At 40.1% G+C, this 20,065-nt stretch overlaps 1 protein-coding gene and 1 long non-coding RNA gene across 13 annotated transcripts in view; one reads left to right on the plus strand and one right to left on the minus strand.

The window, feature by feature from the left end:
• The window catches only part of LOC117075764, a 76,612-nt gene that overhangs the window by 28,613 nt on the left and 27,934 nt on the right, over positions 1-20,065 (minus strand). Inside the window, exon 4 of the long non-coding RNA XR_004434105.1 lies at positions 4,939-5,038. This is a non-coding gene — a long non-coding RNA (uncharacterized LOC117075764). The remainder of the gene's footprint in view (positions 1-4,938; positions 5,039-20,065) is intronic.
• The window catches only part of PTPN22 (protein tyrosine phosphatase non-receptor type 22), a 65,514-nt gene that overhangs the window by 18,765 nt on the left and 26,684 nt on the right, over positions 1-20,065 (plus strand). For all 12 annotated transcript variants that reach the window (XM_033198435.1, XM_033198425.1, XM_033198430.1 and 9 more), the window contains 3 exons: positions 1,427-1,504; positions 4,810-4,896; positions 19,941-20,017. In XM_033198435.1, the coding sequence (XP_033054326.1) occupies positions 1,427-1,504; positions 4,810-4,896; positions 19,941-20,017 (242 nt within the window). The remainder of the gene's footprint in view (positions 1-1,426; positions 1,505-4,809; positions 4,897-19,940; positions 20,018-20,065) is intronic.

The following is a 20,065-nucleotide window of genomic DNA, read 5'->3' on the forward strand; positions in this document are numbered from 1 at the left end:
TGACCAACATGGTGAAACCCTGTCTCTACTAAAAATACAAAATTAGCCAGGTGTGGTGGCACATGCCTGTAATACTAGCTACTCCGGAGGCTGAGAGGAGAATCACTTGAACCTGGGGGGTGGAGGTTGCAGTGAGCCAAGATCGGACCATTGTACTCCAGTTTGGGCAACAAAAGTGAAACTCCTTCTCAAAAAAAAAAAAAAAAGAAAATTTAAAATTACGTATGTGACTCACATTATATTTTTACTGGATATCACTGTTCTACTGTTGCCATTCTGAGTTGACAATTCTAATCAAAACCAAGGAAACTTGGCCGGGTGCAGTGGCTCATGCCTGTAATCTCAGCACTTTGGGAGGCTGAGGTGGGCAGATCACCTGAGGTCGGGACTTCAAGACCAGCCTGATCAACATAGAGAAACCCCATCTCTACTAAAAATACAAAATTAGCCGAGTGTGGTGGTGCATGCTTGTTATCCCAGCTCCTCGGGAGGCTGAGGCAGGAGAATCACTTGAACCTGGGAGACAGAGGCTGCAGTGAGCCGAGATTGCGCCATTGCTCTTGGCCTGGGCAACAAGAGCGAAACTCCGTCTCAAAAACAAAAACAAAAAACAAAACCCAAGGAAACCAGGTATTTCACTTAGCTTGTGCAGCTGTTTTAGTAGACATATAATTTCTGTTAGTTCTTGTGAAATACTGAAAATAGGTCAAAGATTTCTATTTCTACTTTTTCAGACTCCCAGAAAGTCTGTAATTTATATATCCTTTACTGTTTGTTTTCCCATCTTTGGAGATTCCAATAATGTAGGGGTTGAAGCCCAAGGGGGTTAGGTGCACCTAACCTAAGGTGAAGGCAAATTACTGGGCCCCATTGAATTGAATCATATCTCTAGAGATGGGGGCCCAGCAAGCTGTCCAGGTGATTGTAATGCATGATAAAGTTTGAGGACCACTGTCCTAAATTATATAGTTACCCTTCCTTTATCCAAACTGCTTTAATAGATGGACTCAACTTACTGCAATCATACTTTGCATTCCAATCTATAAATCATTTTTTAATGTCTAATAGGAAGTTTGAAATATGGCCTTTAGACCTATCTACCAACCTCTTTTATTTTATACAACTCTCATACTTGTGCATCTACTGAATCTTGTCCCTCATTATATCCATAGTTTTAGACATTTGGTTACACTGTGTGAAATCATTCTGAAGAGTTTCTTTAGTCTTTTCTAGGGAAAATACCAGGCTTTAAATCATGTTGCAAGTGATAAGAAACCTCATTTGTTTTAAAAATGCATCATTTTTTCTGATATTAACCCATGTTAGAAGAGCAGATGCCATGGAAGTACAAGACTATGAAAAAGTAGCAATAATTTATTAACAAAGTATTGAAAGGAATAAGATATTTTCCCCTTTAATTCGATAGATAATTCCTGAGAACTTCAGTGTTTTCAGTTTGATCCAGGAAATGCGGACACAGAGGCCTTCATTAGTTCAAACTCAGGTATGAACTGTAGTGAATGGATCAGAATGTGTGTCTGAGTCTTGCTCCATCTCTATGTTTAATGGTGAGGCATCCAAAAACACCTGACTGCTCAGATGTAACACCATTTACCATTACGTGCTCTAGAGTCCATTGCCATTTTCTGTAACTCTGAATATCCCAATATTTTTCCTGTATCCCTTGTCCTGGGTCAAATTCCTTTCATTCCTTATTTTACTGTCCGTTCAGAAAATATTAAGACACCAATGTAATATTACTTACTTCCTTACAAAGGATGTTGTAAAATTATTCAACAAACTGTTTGGCTTGTGAACTTGAAATAGCTAGGTCATGTTAACTTGAAATTTTGTAGTGATAAAATTCATCTCTGAAAGCATAGAAAATCAGGGATTTATAATTGCTACCTCAGGATGTGGTAACAAGAATATGGAGAATTCAGTCTATGTGCTCATTTTAGGAAACACTGAAAAATAAAAATAAAAAATATATTCCTATTACCTAGAGATAGCCACTATTACTACTTTTCTATAGTTTCTCCTGATTCTTACTGCATGCATACTTTTTAAAAAAACATAATTGGGCCGGGCACGGTGGCTCACACCTTTGGGAGGCTGATGTGGGTGGATCACCTGAGGTCAGGAGTTCAAGACTAGCCTGACCAATATGCTGAAACCTCGTCTCTACTGAAAATACAAAAATTAGCTGGACATGGTGGCAGCCACCTGCAATCCCACCTACTCAGAAGGCTGAGGCAAGAGAATTGCTTGAACCTGCGAGGTGGAGGTTGCAGTGGGCGAGATCACACCACTGCACTCCAGCCTGGGCAACAGAGTGAGACTCTGTCTCGAAAAAAAAAAAAAATTATATATATATATGTAATAATCACACTATATTTATGTATCACAATCTTTTAACCTACCCCAGAACGCCCACACTTGTTCATTCCATTAGGAATGCTCTTCCCTTCTCCTCGTAGCTCAAATCTCTCACTGTCTACAATATTAATTTCACTCACATTTCTACACCAATAGTTTTACCCAACAGTTTTAGTTTTCTAAGTGGTATTCATTTTTAATATAGAATTTAGAATTGACCCATTCATTCATCAAATGTATATTGATGCTTATTAACAGGCACTTTTGTGTAATCTGTTAGAACTACTTTTAACTACTTAAATAGCAAGACCTTAAGTATTTAAGACACTTAGAAATGAAGATGCAAATAGTGTTAGAGATAAAACCACTGACAATGGCAATTCAGATATTTTAGTCTAGAAGTTGTTAATTAAAGGGAAAAAATAAAGAGCTATTATAATATAAAACTGGCCTGCACAGGTTTTCCACTAATAGCTGGTGGAAAAAATAACTTTTCATGTGCTGAGTGTAGGTGTTTTCTATATTCAACCTGTGAGGGAGAAAGCTTATATGAAATGAAAACATTAGCTGGTTTAATGCTGTCAGACTTGAAAGAAGGCTGATCCATGTAAATGCATAAAGATTCCAGAAGTATGGAATCTAGTTACATAAATTGCAATACTAATTTAATAAAACCATACTCCATTTCAAAAACAAATTCCATTTCAGGCCTACTTTTAAGAGTTGGAAGACAGCTGAAAAAGCCTTCACATTTTGGCATTATCAAACAACTAACTGAATTTAACAGTTGTAGCTGTTTTTTTCTGACACTACTCTAACCAGGAAATGGTACTGTAACAAGATGAGAGCTTCCTGTCTGATTTTTCTTTCTTTTCTTTTCTTTTCTTTTCTTTTTTTTTTTTTGAGACGGACTTTCACTCTGTCACTCAGGCTGGAGTGCAATGGCATGATCTCGGCTCAGTGCAACCTCCGCCTGCCAGGTTCAAGCAATTCTCCTGCCTCAGCCTCCTGAGTAGGTGTGACTACAGGCACGTGCCACCATGCTCAGCTAATTTTTTGTATTTGTAGTGGAGATGGAGTTTCACCATGCTGGCCAGGCTGGTCTTGAACTCCTGACTTTGTGATCCGCCTGCCTCAGCCTCCCAAAGTGCTGGGATTACACGTGTGAGCCACTGTGCCTGGCCCTGATTTTTCTTTCTTAAAAAAATTAGCCAGATGTGGTGGCTTATGCCTATAACCCCCACACTTTGGGAGGCTGAGGCAGGTGGATCGCTTGAGCTCAGGAGTTCAAAACCAGCCTGGGCAACATAGTGAGACCTTGTCTCTACAAAAAATACAAAAATTAGCAGGGTGTAGTGGCAGGTGCCTGCAGTCCCAACTTATTTGGGAGACTGAGGTGGGAGCATCACTTGAGCCTGGGAGGTCGAGGCTGCAGTAAGTTGAAATTGCATCACTGCACTCCAGCCTGGGCAACATGGTGAGACCACGTCTCAAAAAAAAAAAAAAAAAAAAAATTAAAGAGCATACTAATGACTGTGTTGGATGATACAGACTCTGCATTGTTTCTTGCTAAAATTATCTTTGAAAAAAAATTGTTCCTTATTTGTATAGAAATGTGTAAAGTGTCAGGGAAAACTCAGATAAAAAGTAGGCTCAAAATTAAGTGCTTGAGCAAGTACAGGCTAAAACAGAGTAGTAATAACTCATAAACCTTGTAATAGTAGAGGTCTCATTTCTCTATGGTGAAATCCTTTTGTAACCACAAATTTCCAAACCTTATTTAGTGGTTTACTTTTCTTTGGTATCTTTACTAGGACAAAATTTTAGCAACTTTATCTAAATGCACTGAACTAAGAGTGTGGAAATTAAGTTTCTGAGTCAAGTCCTAGAAATTCCTTCTGAATGACCTGGGATAAACTGTTTGTAAATAGATATAATAGTGTATCTACTTTATAGAGCAATTGAGAGGACCAAATTAAAGCATAGACATTGAAGTTACCTATCTATACACCAACTACTATCTCTTTTTCCAGAAAAGATGAAGGTTGCTTACAAAAAATCCATCTAGAATGAAATACATTTTTTTTAAAAATATGAGCAAGGGAAACAGAATTAGAGGAATGATGGAGAGAAAGATAAGAAAGTAGGGTTAGAACATAAAAGAAACAAGTCATAAGATTCTTGTACATTAGTTACAGGTGTATCAAATATTTAGCTATTTTCTTTTTCAGCAGCATAAAAGTGCTTTGAAATCTGAAGTGAACTATGCGAGCATAAGACATTGTTAGTAAGTTTAATAACATGCTGATTGTCCTTTTGGGTCTGCTATATTAGGATGTGATTTGTGTTCATATTCCTAAAATCTGGTCCTGCAGTTCACCATTTTTTTTCTTTTTGTTTTCATTTGTTCTGGGTTGTGATGCTCTTCAGGAACAATATGAACTGGTCTACAATGCTGTATTAGAACTATTTAAGAGACAGATGGATGTTATCAGAGATAAACATTCTGGAACAGAGGTAAAATTTAAACTAGATATGATGTCAAAAAAATTTTCATACTTGCTTTTGGTCAAGGGATGTCAGATTTGTTGCAGGATTTATCCATTGTCACAACTAGATTGAGAGCTTCAGATGTGCATAGGGCTGCACTGAAAATTTCCTGTGGAAAAGAACAAATTAATTTGAGGTAACTTAACTTAAAAAATTAATCTCACTAGGTCCGGTGGCTTGCGCCTGTAATCCCAGCATTTTGGGAAGTTGAGGCAGGCAGATCACCTGAGGTCAGGAGTTCAAGACCAGCCTGGCCAACATGGTGAACCCCTATCTCCAAAAAAAAAAAAAAAAAATTTATCCAGGAGTAGTGGGGCATACCTGTAGTCCCAGCTACTCCAGAGGCTGAGGCAGGAGGATTGCTTGAACCTGGGAGGTGGAGGTCACAGTGAGCTGAAATGTCACCACCGCACTCCAGCCTGGGCAACAAAGTGAGACCCTGTCTTAAAGAGAAATAAAAATTTCAAAATAATCTCTTGGCTAGGCGAGGTGGTTCATGCCTGTAATCCCAGCACTTTGGAAGGCCAAGGTGGGAGGATTGGTTCGAGCCTAGGAGTTTGAGACCAGCCTCGGCAACATAACAATTTTCTCTACAAAAAAATTTTTCAAAATGGCCGGGTGTGGTGGTTCACACCTGTAATGTCAGCACTTTGGGAGGCCGAGGCAGGCAGATCACCTGAGATCAGGCGTTCAAGACCAGCCTGGTCACTGTGGCAAAACCTAGTCTCTACTAAAAATATAAAAATTAGCTGGACATGGTGGCAGGTGCCTGTAATCCCAGCTACTCGGGAGGCTGAGGCAGGAGGTTCGCTTGAACCCAGGAGGCGGAGGTTGCAGTGAGCCGATATTGCACCATTGCACTCCAGCCTGGGAAACAAGAGTGAAACTCTGTCTCAAACAAAAAAAAAGATAGTAGCCAGGCACAGGCATGTGCCTGTGGTCCCAGCTACTCAGGAGGCTGAGCTGGGAGGATTGTATAAGCCCAGGAGGACAAGACTGCAGTGAGCCATGATCCCACAACTGCACTCCTGCCTGGGCAACAGAGTGAGACCCTGTCTCAAAAAAAATTATTAAAAAAATTAATCTCTGATTAACCTACTGCTTACAGTTTTCAGCTAAATTTAGAAACAATAGGAGTAAAAGGGCAAGCATATATTCTGCTCCCATGTTTAAAATTTACTTTCAGCTATTTTGAAGTATACAATACATTGTTATTAACTATAGTCATCATGTTGTACAACATTGTACAGCTTGAACTTATTCCTACTGTCTAACTGACATTTTGTATACTTTGACTGACATCTCCCCAATCCCATCTCTCCTCCCACCTTCCACCCAGCCTCCTGGTAACCATTATTCTATACTCTGCTTCTATGAGCTTCACTTAAAAAAAAAAAAAGATTCCACATATAAGTGAGATAATGTGGTATTTGTCTTTCTGTGCCTGGCTTATTTCAGTTAGCATGTCTTTCATGTTCATCCATGTTGTCACAAATAACAGGATTTCCTTCTTTTTTAAAGGTTGTATGGTACTCCATTGTGTATGTATACCACATTTTCTTTATTCATTCATCTACTGATGGACACCAAGGTTGATTCTGTGTCTTGACTATTGTGAGTAATGCTGCAATAAACATGGGAGTGCAGATATCTCTCTGACACAGTGACTTCATTTCCTTCAGATATATACCCAGAAGTTGAATTGCTGGATCATATAGTAGTTCTATTTTTAATTTTTTGAGGAATCTCCATCCTGTTTTTCATAATTTCTGTACTAATTTATGTTCCCATCAACGGGGTACAAGTGTTCTCTTTTCTTCATATTCTAACTTTTGTTATCTCTTGTCTTTTTGATAATAGCCATCCTAACAAGTGACAGATGACAGGTCACCGTGGTTTCAATTTGCATTTCCCTGATGATTAGTGATGTTGAACATATTTTCATATGCCTGTTGGCCATCTGTATGTTTTCTTTTGAGAAATCTTTTCAGGTCCTTTGTCCATTTTAAAATCAGGTTATTTGTTTTCTTGTTGTTGGGTTGAGTCCTTATGCTATGTTAGTATCCAATGCTGTTGGATACTTATCAGATGTATAGTTTGCAGAATTTTCTTCCATTGCACAGGTTGTCTCTTCACTCTGTTGATTGCTTTCTTGAATCATTGAAGTTTTGAGAATATTTTAGAATATCCAAAGGTTTTTCAGCTGGAGGCCTAAGATATAAAAACTATTATGATTTGGCCAAATGCCAATTAAAATATATTGAGAGTTTTAGGATATGCTATTTTGATCTCATCACAAAAATTGATGTTAAATACTGTGTAACCACAAAGTGTTAGATTCTGAACAAACCTTAACAAGACAAAATTACTGCTGCCTTACCTTCATGTGACATATACATTTCTTTTTTTTTCTGGAGACAGAATCTCATTCTGTCGCCCAGGATGGAGTGCAGTGGCATGATCTTGGCTCACTGCAACCTCTGCCTCCTGGGTTCAAGTGATATGTGACATATACATTTCAATTTTTTTTTTTTTTTTTTTGAGACGGAGTCTGGCTCTGTCGCCCAGGCTGGAGTGCAGTGGCCGGATCTCAGCTCACTGCAAGCTCCGCCTCCCGGGTTTACACCATTCTCCTGCCTCAGCTTCCGGAGTAGCTGGGACTACAGGCGCCCGCCACCTCACCTGGCTAGTTTTTTGTATTTTTAGTAGAGACGGGGTTTCACTGTGTTAGCCGGGATGGTCTCGATCTCCTGACCTCGTGATCCGCCCGTCTCGGCCTCCCAAAGTGCTGGGATTACAGGCTTGAGCCACTGCGCCCGGCCATACATTTCAATTTTTAATATCACATTTTAAATTATTAATCTGAAAATACTCACTGAGGCTCTACTGTTTTCTCAGCATTAGGAATACAAAGTGTTTCAGACATGGCCCTGATCATAATTCTCATCATTTGAATGATGAAGCATGCTTGAGACCTCAGCAAGACAGGTGGGTGGGAAGAAAGCCGGAATAACTGTTGGGGCTAGGGAACTAATTAAGCAATCTTATAGTTAATATCAACTGCAAGGAGAAATGATATGGTGAAGGGACATGGAATAAGAATATAGTTGCTAGGAATTGTTACTTATTTTATATTCATGCCCATTTCATTGGCTAGTAATCCCAGAACAATGTCAAATAATAGAGGTGAAATAAACAATTCTTTTTTTTTTTTTTTTTTTTTTTTGAGGCGGAGTCTCGCTCTGTCGCCCGGACTGGAGTGCAGTGGCCGGATCTCAGCTCACTGCAAGCTCCGCCTCCCGGGTTTACGCCATTCTCCTGCCTCAGCCTCCCGAGTAGCTGGGACTACAGGCGCCCGCCGCCTCGCCCGGCTAGTTTTTGTATTTTTAGTAGAGACGGGGTTTCACCGTGTTCGCCAGGATGGTCTCGATCTCCTGACCTCGTGATCCGCCCGTCTCGGCCTCCCAAAGTGCTGGGATTACAGGCTTGAGCCACCGCGCCCGGCAACAATTCTAATTTTGATAGGAATTCTTCTGGTGTCTCACTAAGCATAATTTTGACTTTTGATTGGACATATGAATTTTTAAATTATTTAAAGGAATAATTCATTGATTTTCATTTTCTGAAGAATTTCTTCAGAAAGCATGTTGAATTCTTTTTTTTTTTTTTTTTTTTTTCCGAGACGGAGTTTCGCTCTTGTTGCCTGGGCTGGAGTGCAATGGCACGATCTCAGCTCACTGCAACCTCCGCCTCCAGGGTTCAAGTGATTCTCCTGTCTCAGCCTCCCTAGTAGCTGGGACTATAGGCATGTGCCACCACACTTGGCTTATTTTGTATTTTTAGTAGAGATGGGGTTTCCCCATGTTGGTCAGGCTGGCCTCGAAATCCTTACCTCAGATTATCCGCCCACCTCGGCCTCCCCAAGTGCTGGGATTACAGGCATGAGCCACTGCGCCCAGCCAACATGTTGAATTCTTATCAATTGCATATTTTTGCATTATGGAGTGATTAGATGGATTTTCCCTCCTTCGACCTTTTAATGCAGTCATATAATTATATGATTATCAACCATCCTTATACCCTTAGAATAAAGTCTACTTGAAAAAAGAATATTGTTTTAATGTGTTGCTGGAGTAACTGTGCTAATATTTTATTTAGGTTCTAGGAAATGTCAGTACTCAAATTTAGCCCAGTAGCAGTGCCATGGCTCTGGATAGCTGGGTTGTTTGGAGTGGGTCCTTAGCCAGTAAATGGGGATACAGGAACACAGTTCAACCCTTCACAAGGGGAACTGGTTAAAGATAGCCATGGAGGACTTCTGCTTCTAGAAAGATTTAGTAGAGATACTTTTCCTATTCCTTCCACTAAGTGCAACTAGTGGCTAACACGGTGAAACCCCGTCTCTACTAAAAAAATACAAAAAACTAGCCGGGCGAGGTGGTGGGCGCCTGTAGTCCCAGCTACTTGGGAGGCTGAGGCAGGAGAATGGCGTGAACCCGGGAGGCGGAGCTTGCAGTGAGCTGAGATCCGGCCACTGCACTCCAGCCTGGGCGACAGAGTGAGACTCCGTCTCAAAAAAAAAAAAAAAAAAAAAAAAAAGAAATCCTTGATATTATACATAAAACAAACACTAGAAAACTCTGAGGGATGGAGAGAAGAAGGCAGACTAGTCAGGGTCCTCCAGACTTGAGGAACAAAATGGTGGTGAGCTCCCTCGGTTTTCTTTGCCTCATATAATTTAAACTTGGTGCTTAAGATGCCAACAACTGAGAAGTGCCAACAGTGCAGAGAAAAAAGATGCCCCAACAAAAGCCTGCTATCTCTAGCCAAAGACCCAGTAAATGGGCAGCCTGTCAAGACAGAACATTATTAGACAATAATCATTCTACTGTAGCCAACACTGAAGCAAAAGCTGACCCAATCTCATCCATGCCAACAAAGGCTGAGTGGGGAGCCTAGACTTCCACCCTTACAAGGCTATAATAAGGTGTCCAATACGCCTTCTTGGGTGGTGTTAGAGAAGGGCAAGTAGAGAGCTGGAACTTTCATCCCCACTGGCCTGTAATGAGGCTCCCTATCCTGCAGTGTCAATGGAGACCATATGTAGAATCAGAAGAGGCCCAGTGGAAACTAAACACTTTCACCATCATTAGTGGTAATGAGGCCACCACTATCACAGTGTCAGTGGAGACAATGTGAGGAACCTGGGCTTCTACCTGGTATTAACATGACTCCACAATGCTTTCCCATTGAAGTGGTGTCAGAAGAGGCCTAGTAGAGAGTCAGGACTTTCACAGTCACCTGGTGGTAATGAGGCCACTCCCACCACAGTGTCAGTGGAGAACAAGTGAGGAGCCTTCCCAACAGTGCATCCCCTGGAGTGTCAACAGAGGCTAAGTGAGGAACCTGGTGGAGGTAGGATCCACCTGGCAGCAATGAGGAAGCACCCCCTACCATTTCCCTTACTAGAGAGTATCAAAAAGCCCTAGCAAGGGCCAGGTGTGGTGATGCATGCCTGTAATCCCAGTACTTTGGGAGGCTGAGGCGGGCAGCTCACTTGAGGCCAGGAGTTCGAGACCAGCCTGGCCAACATGGTGAAACCCTATCTCTACTAAAAATACAAAAATTAGCTGGGCGTGATGGTGTGCACCTGTAATCCCAGCTACTCAGGAGGCTGAGGCATGAGAATTGTTTGAACCCAGGAGATGGAGGTTGCAGTGATCTGAGATTGCACCACTGCACTCCAGCCTAAGTGACAGAGCAAGACTCTGTTAAAAAAAAAAAAAAAAAGCCCCAGCAAAAAAAGAAGGCTTAACTAAGATTCAGAGTTTCATAATAATGTGAAAATACCCAGATTTCAGTTGAAAATCACTTATTATACCAAAAACCAGGAAGATCTCAAACCGAATTTAAAAAAGGACAATAGGTGACAACACTGAGATGATACAGATGTCAGAATTATCTGACAAGGATTTTAAAGCAGCTAAGATAAAAATGCTTCAATGAACAATTAAAAGTATGCTTAAAACAACAACAACAAAAACAATAAAAAGAATGAAAATATAAAAAAAGAAAAAAGAAAAAACATGCTTAAACCAAATTTAAAAATACAAAGTCTCATCAAAAAAAAAAAAAAAAAAAAAGAATCTCAGCAAAAAACGAGATATAAAGAGAAGCAAATGGAAATTTTAGAACTTAAAAATACAGTAACTGAAGCAAAATAGATGGGTTCAACAGCAGAATAGAGGGTACAGAAAAAAGAATTAATGAATTGAAAAGTAGAACAAGAGAAATTGCCCAGTCTGAACAACAGTGATAAAATAGACTGAAAAAAATAAACAGGGAACTAAGGGACGAGAAAAAAAAAAGAAAATCTAGCATTGTGTCATCAAAATCCCAGAAAGAAAAGAGAAAGGGCAGGGCTGAAAAAGTACTGGAAGATACATCATAATTAAATTTCTGAGAACAAAAAACGACAAAAAAGTTTTAGAAATCAGCCAGAAAAAGATGACACCTTAACTGTAGGAGGAAAACAATTAGAATGACAGCATATTTTGCATTAGGAATCATAGAGGTCAGAAGGAAGTGGCACAATATTTTCCAAGTGCTGAAAGAAAATAACTGTCAGTCCAGTGAAAACATCCTTCAGGGATGAAGTGGAAATCAAAACATTCTCAGATGAAGAAAAACTAAGATAACCTGTTACCAGTAGACCTACCCTAAAAAAATGGCAAAGGAAGCTTTCTAAACAGAAAGGAAATGATGAAAGAAGGAAGAAAGAACATAATAAGCAAACATGGGTAAATATAATAAACTTTCCTTCTCCTCCTGAGTTTTATAAATTATGTTTTACAGTTGAAGCAAAAATATAACACTGACTGATGTTGTTCTAAATGTATTAAAGAAAATATTTTAAATGCTTGTAACAGGAGGATGGTAAGAAACATAAAGGAAGATAAGGTTTCCACACTTGACCTGGTAAAATGAAACACCAGTAGAGTGTGATACCATATATCTATATCTATATCTAGAGCCATGACTAAAAAAAGGCTATACAACACAATATAATAAAACACACTATAGGTAAATCAAAATGGAATTCTAAAAAATGCAAGAAAGAGAAAACGTCAGGAAAAAGAAAATAGCAATGAGAAACAGAATAAAAAGAAAACAAAAAATAAAATAGCAAAATGAAACTTGACCATATTAATAATTACATTAAACATATAAGCCTAAATACACCAATATTTACTGGTGGTAGAGTGAATTGCCAGATTGGCATAGAGAATTAAAAAAACAATTCAACTATATGTTGTCTATGAGAAACTCACTTCAAATATATAAGAGGGCTAAAAACAAAGGAATGGAAAAAAGATGTATCATGTAAACATGAGTCAAAGGAAAGCAGGAGTGACTGTTAATATCAGATAAAGTAGACTTCAGAGTAAAGACAATTATCAGAGATAGGGAAAGATAATGATAAAAGGGTCAATCTGCCAGTAAGACATAATAGTCCTAAATGTATATAGACCAAACAATGAAGTTGCAAAATATGTGAAGAAAAACTCATAGAACTTAAAGGAGAGAAACATGTTTCACAGTCATAGCCAGATACTTCAATATTCTTCTTTCAACAATTTTGATAGAACTAGACAGAAAACCAGCAAGGATATAGGTGAACTCAACACCACTAACTGACAAAATCTAGTTGACACTTACAGAACACTCTACCTAATAAGAATACACATTCTTTTAAAGTACTTATGGAAAATATGTATCAAGATAGAGTATATCCTGAGCCATAAAACAAATCTGAAAATTTTTTAAAAATTGAAATTAGGCGGGGAGCGGCGGCTCACACTTGTAATCCTGGCACTTTGGGAGGCCAAGGTGGGTGGATCACATGAGGTCAGGAATTTGAGACCAGCCTGACCAGCCTGGCCAGCCTGGCCAAACCCCGTCTCTACTAAATATACAAAAATTAGCCAGGTGTGGTGATGGGTGCCTGTAATCCCAGTTACTTACGAGGCTGAGGAAGGAGAATCGCTTGAATCCGGGAGGCGGAGGTTGCAGCGAGCCGAGACAGGATCACTTCACTCCAGCCTGGCCAACAAAGCGAGACTCTGTCTAAAAAAAAAAAAAAAAATTGAAATTATACGGAATATATTTTCTGACCACAATAGAATCAAACTAGAAATCAGTAACAGAGACCGGGCATGGTGGCTCTTGCCTGTAATCCTAGCACTTTGAGAGGCCAAGGTGGGAGGATTCCTTGAGGCCAGGAGTTGAAAATGATCCTGGGTAACACAGGGGGACCCTGTCTCTACAAATATTAAAAACTCAGCCAGGTGTGACAGCATATGCCTGTAGTCCCAGCTACTCAGGGGGCTGAGGTGGGAGGATTGCTTGAGTCTGGGAGGTCAAGGCTGCAGTCAACTGTGATTGTGCCACTGCACTCCAGCCTGGGTGACAGAGGGAGACCCTGTCTCAAAAATTAATTAAAAAAAGAAAAAATCAGTAATAGAAAGGTAATGGAAAAGTATCCAAATACTTGGAAATCAAACCACACTTTTCTAAATAATCTATTGGGTCAAAGAGAAAGTCTCAAAGGAAATAAAGAAACACAGTGAATTAAACAAAAATGAAAATACAACATATCACAATTTATGAGACAGAAGCTATAGCAGTACTGAGAGGGACCTTTACGTCACTAAGTGCATCCATTAGAAAACATTATAGGTCTCAATAATCTAAGCTCTCACTCCAAGAATATAGAAAAAGAAATAAAGAGCAGAAATCAATGAAATTGGAAACAATAATACAGAAAAATCAGAACTGGTTTTTTGTTTGTTTTTGTTTTTTTGAGACAGAGTTGAACTCTATCACCCAGGCTGAAGTGCAGTGGCATGATCTTGGCTCACTGCAACTTCCGCCTCCCAGGTTCAAGCGATTCTCCTGCCTTAGCCTCCCAAGTAGCTGGTACTACAGGTATGTGCCACCATGCCCAGCTAAGTTTTGTATTTTTGTAGAGACGGGGTTTTGCCATATTGGCCAGGTGGTCTTGAACTTAGGTGATCTGCTTGCCTCAGCCTCCCAAAGTGCTGGGATTACAGGCGTGAGCCAAGGTGCTCAGCCTGGTTTTTTTAAAAGATAAAAAAAGGCCGGGCGCGGTGGCTCAAGCCTGTAATCCCAGCACTTTGGGAGGCCGAGACGGGCGGATCACGAGGTCAGGAGATCGAGACCATCCTGGCTAACACGGCGAAACCCCGTCTCTACTAAAAATACAAAAACTAGCCGGGCGAGGTGGCGGGTGCCTGTAGTCCCAGCTACTCGGGAGGCTGAGGCAGGAGAATGGCGTACCCCGGGAGGCGGAGCTTGCAGTGAGCTGAGATCTGGCCACTGCACTCCAGTCCGGGCGACAGAGCGAGACTCCGCCTCAAAAAAAAAAAAAAAGAAAAAGATAAAAAAAATTGGTTCTTTAACAAGATCAATGAAATTGAGAAACCTTTTTAAAAACTGACACAGATAAAAAGGGAGAAAATAAAAATTATCAATATCAGGAATGAAATAGGAGCTATGTTGCCCAGGCTGGTCTTGAACTCCTGGGCTCAAGGGATTTTCCTGCCTTGGCCCCCCAAAGTGCTAGGATTACAGGTGTGAGTCACCACATCCAGCCCAGAATGGATTATTTTCTCAAACACAATCCATCACAATTTATTCAGCATGACATAGATAATTTGAATAGCCCCTTAGTGATTAGAAAAACTAAATTTGTAATTTTAAAACTCCCAAAAAAGAAATCTCAGGCCCACATAGTTTCACTAGAGAATTCTATCAAATGGTTAAGGAAGAATTAACACCAATTTTATACAGTCTATACCAGGAAATAGAAAAGGAAGAGATACTTTCCAATTAATATTTTTATTTTGGTACAATATATCATTTTAATCTGCTATTTTAGCCATTTTTAAGTGTACAATATAGTGGCATTAAGTATGTTCACAATGTTGAGTGACCATCACTATTTCTGGAACTTTCATTATTCTAAACAGACACTGTATCCATTAAACAATAACGCCCTATTCTCCCCTCCCACTGGCCCCTGGCAACCATCATTCTACTTTCTGTCTCTATGAATTGGACTACTCTAGGTACCTGATATGGGTGGAATCATATAGTATTTGTCCTTTTGTGTCTGGCTTATTTCACTTAGCCTAATGTCCTTAAGGTTCTTCCATGTTATAACATGTGTCAGAATTTTCTTACTCATTAAGGCTGAATAATATTCCATTGTATATGTTTATACACACACACCCCCCACACACACACGCACACAATTTGTTTATCCATTCATCCATCAATGGATACTTGCGTTCCTTCCACCTTTTGGCTGCTGTAATGCTGTGATAACCACCGGTATACAAATATATATTTGTATCCCTGCTTTTAATTACTTTGGGTATAACCCAGAAGTAGAATTACATGTGGTAATTCTATGTTTAGTTTTCTTGTAGAAGAGCCATACTGTTTTCCATAGCAGCTGTTCCGTTTTACATTCCCACCAACAGTACACAAGGGTTCCAGTTTCTCTTTTTATTTTCTGTTTTTTTTTTTTTTTTTTTTTGAGACGGAGTCTCGCTCTGTTGCCAGGCTGGAGTGCAGTGGCGCAATCTCAGCTCAGTGCAACCTCCGCCTCCTGGGTTCAAGCGATTCTCCTGCCTCAGCCTCCTGAGTAGCTGGGATTATAGGCACATGCCACCACGCCCAGCTAATTTTTGTATTTTAGTACAGATGGGTTTTCACCATGTTGTCCAGGATGGTCTCGATCTCTTGACCTCGTGATCCACCGGGCTCAGCCTCCCAAAGTGCTGGGATTACAGACGTGAGCCACCATGCCTGGCCTATTTTGTTTTTTTGATGGCAGCCATCCTAATTAGTTGTGAAGTGGTATCTCATTGTGATTTTGATTTGTACTTTCCTAATGATTAAACACCTTTCTGTGGTCTTATTGGCCATTTGTATATTCTCTTCGGAAAAATATCTCTTCAAGTCCTTTGCCTTCCCCTACCCACCCCTACTTTTTTTTTAGTCAGGGTCTTGCTCTGACATTCAGGCTGGAGTCTAGTGGCACCATCCTGGCTCATTGAAGCCTCAAACTCCTGGGCCTTAAGTGATCCTCCCACCTCAGCTCCTGAGTAGCAGAAACTATGGGTTTGCACTACCACACGAAGCTAATTTTTTTTTTAACTTTTTTTTTAGAGACAAGGTCTCATTGTGTTGCCCAGGCTAGTCTCAAACTCCTGGCCTCAAGGAATCCTCCCACATCAAACTCCCCAGTAGTTGGGACTATAAGCGTGAGCCATGGTGCCCAGATTTTGCTCATGTTTTAAATTGAGGCTGTATGCGGTGGCTCACGCCTATACTCCCAGCACTTTGGGAGGCCGAAGTGGGCAGATCACTTGGGGTCAGGAGTTCGAGACCAGCCTGGCCAATATGGGGAAACCCCGTCTCTCCTACAAAGACCAAAATTAGCTGAGTATGGTGGTGTGTGCCTGTAATCCCAGTTACTTGGGAGGCTGAGGCAGGAGAATTGCTGGAACCCAGGAGGCAGAGGTTGCAGTGAGCCGAGATCGTACCACTGCACTCCAGCCTGGGCGACAGAGCAAGACTTTGTCCCCCGCCCCCCCCCAAAAAAAATTGAGTTGTTTACATGTTGTTGAGTTTCAGGAGTTCTCTATATATTCTGGATATTGATCCCTTATCAGATATGTGATTTGCAAATATCGCCTTCCATTCAGTCAAAGGGTTGCCTTTTTGCTCTGTTGATTGTGTCCTTTGGTGTGTAAAAGTCTTAAATCTCAATGAAGTCCAATTTTCCTATTATTCTTTTGTTGTTTGTGCCTTTGGTGTCCTATCCGAGAAATAATTGCCAAATCCAATGTCATGAAGCTTGCCCATTTTCTTGTAACAGTTTTACATTTTACCTCTTATGTTTAGGTATTTGATCCATTTTTGAGTTAATTTCTGTATGTGCCATAAGGGTCCAACTTCATTCTCTCTCTTTTTTTTTGATGGAGTTTCACTCTTGCTGCCCAGGCTGGAGTGCAATGGCACAATCTCGGCTCACTGCAACCTCCACCTTCCGGGTTCAAGTGATTCTCCTGCCTCAGCCTCCTGAGTAGCTGAGATTACAGGCATGCACCACCACGCCTGGCTAATTTTGTATTTTTAGTAGAGATGGGGTTTCCTCCATTTTCATCAGGCTGGTCTCGAACTCCTGACCTTAGGTGATCCACCGCCTCGGCCTCCCAAAGTGCTGGGATTACAGGCGTGAGCCACTGCACCCAGCCTCAACCTCATTCTTTTGCATGTATATATTCATTTTTTCCCAGAATCATTTGTTGAAAACACTCTCCTTTCTCCACTGAATTTTCTTGGCACTTTTGTCAAAAATCAATTGCCCACCATATGTAATTGTGTTTTTCTAAGCTCTTCTATTTCACTGGTCTTTAGTCTATACTATGTCAGTACAACACTGTTTTGATTACTGTCACTTTGTAGCAATTTTTGAAATCAGGTAGTGTGTCATTCAACTTTGCTCTTCTTTTTTAAGATTGTTTTGACTATTCAGTGTCCCTTGAAATTCCATGAATTTTATTCAGGTTTTTAAACAAATTATGTAAAAATGCCATTGGGCTTTTGATAAGAATGGCATTGCACCTGTAGATCAATTTGAGTAGTAATGTCTTAACAATAATACGTTTTCCACTCCTTGAACAGAGAATGTCTATTTATTTATATCTTGTTTAATTTCTTTCAGCAAAGCTCTGTAGTTTTCAGTATACAAGTCTTTTGCCTCCTTGGTTAAATCTATTCCTAAGTATTTTATTCTTTTTGGTGCCATTATAAATATAACTGTTTCCTTAATGTTCTTTTCAGATTGTTCATTGCTAATGTATAAAAATGCAACTCATTTTGTGTGTTCATTTTACATCCTGCAACTTTGTTGAATTTGTTTATTAGCTCTAGCAGATTTTTTGTGGAATCCCATATATAAAATCATGTCATCTGAGAATAGAGATAATTTTACTTTTTTTTTCCTTTTTTTTTTGGAAACAGAGTCTCACTCTGTCGCCCAGACTGGAATGCAGTGGCGTGATCTCGGCTCACTTCAACCTCCGCCTCCTGGGCTCAAGCAAGTCTCCTGTTTCAGCCTTCCAAATAGCTGGGATTACAGGTGTGCACCACCACGCCCGGCTAATTTTTATATTTTTAGTAGAGACGGGCTTTCACCATGTTGGCCAGGCTGGTTTCGAACTCCTTACTTCAAGTGATCCACCCGCCTCAGCCTCCCAAAGTGATGGGATTACAGGCATGAGCCACCGTGTGCAGCCTTTTTTTTTTTTTTTTTTTTTCCAATTTGAATGCTTTTTTTTTCTTGCCTAAGAACAAAATTACTTTGGCTAGAACTTTAGTACCAAGTTGAATAAAAGTGGTAAAAGTTGGCATTCTTGTCTTGTTTTTGATCTTAAGGGAAAAGCTTTAAGTCTTTCACCATTGAATATATGTTAGTTATAGGTTTTCATATATGGCCTCTATCATGTTGAGAAAATTTCCTTACATTCCTATTTTAAGGGATTTTAACATGAATTTTGTCAAATGCTTTTTCTGCATCAATTGAGATGTTCAAAATGGATTTTAACATCTCTGAAATGAAGATATATTTTATAATCAATGGTATTTTAAGATTCTATGAACCACAATAACACATTTCATAATATGATAATTGCTATAAAAAATAAGGATTGGGAGGCTGAGGTGAGAGGAGCACTTGAACCCAGGAGGTCGAGACTGCAGTGAGCCATGTTTGTGCCACTGCACTCCAGACTGGACAACAGAACAAGACCCTAACTTAATTAAAAAAAAAAAAATGATTGAAGCCAGGCACTGTGATACACACCTGCAGGGTCCCAGCTACCTGGTAGGCTGAGGTAGGAGGACTCCTTGAGCCCAGGAGTTTGAGGCCAGACTGGGCAACATAGCAAGGCCCTGTCTCTTAAAAAAGAAGAAGATTGAGCATGGCTGGACAGGCGCAGAAGTGTGATTTTAGGTTGGGTGGTCAGGGAAGGTTTCCTTATGGAGATGACAGTTAAGCAGAAATCTAATTACTTAGAAGGAGACAGTCATGCAAAATTTGGAGCAAAAATATATTCATCGGCCGGGCGCGATGGCTCAAGCCTGTAATCCCAGCACTTTGGGAGGCCGAGACGGGCGGATCACGAGGTCAGGAGATCGAGACCATCCTGGCTAATACGGTGAAACCCCGTCTCTACTAAAAATACAAAAACTAGCCGGGCGAGGTGGCGGGCGCCTGTAGTCCCAGCTACTTGGGAGGCTGAGGCAGGAGAATGGCGGAAACCCAGGAGGCGGAGCTTGCAGTGAGCTGAGATCTGGCCACTGCACTCCAGTCCGGGCGACAGAGCGAGACTCCGCCTCAAAAAAAAAAAAAAAAAAAAAAAAAAATATATATATATATTCATCAGGGGGAATAGTAAGTGTAAAAGCCTTGACTTGGAAGTAAGTTTGGCCTGAGAAAGTAATGGCAAGAAACACAGTATATCTAGAGCATAGTGAGGAGGAAAAGAGTAGAACAAGATGAAATAGGTCCAGAGTACCTATAAAGGGCTGAGATGCTGAAATTTCTAAAGGCAGAGTGTTTTTGAGACTAAAGTTACTCACTAAAGAACATTTTTAAAACTCCCACATTTGAAAAGATGATATACACAAATCCTTTCTAGTTTCTATGACACTATTAATCCTTTATTCTGGCCATCTCAGTATATGAACGAGTTCTTGCTGAGTTCAATATTTTGGAAGCTAATCTAACCCTTTCATGAATTATTTTAAATCTTTATATTTCCTGAAAAATTACTTTTCAGCCTTCTAAATATTAAAATATCTTATTGACATTGCTTCACTGAAAACCAGCCTTTGACTTATTTCTTTTAAAGAGTCAAGCAAAGTATTATATTCCTGAGCAAAATCACACTCTCCAAGCAGACTCTTATTCTCCTAACTTACCAAAAAGGTGAGTACAATTTTATATATCTAAATGTTGACTAATTGTGTCTGGGAG

Source organism: Trachypithecus francoisi, unplaced genomic scaffold (genome assembly GCF_009764315.1).
Source record: "Trachypithecus francoisi isolate TF-2019V2 unplaced genomic scaffold, Tfra_2.0 Lachesis_group5, whole genome shotgun sequence".
Classification (NCBI taxonomy): domain Eukaryota; kingdom Metazoa; phylum Chordata; class Mammalia; order Primates; family Cercopithecidae; genus Trachypithecus; species Trachypithecus francoisi.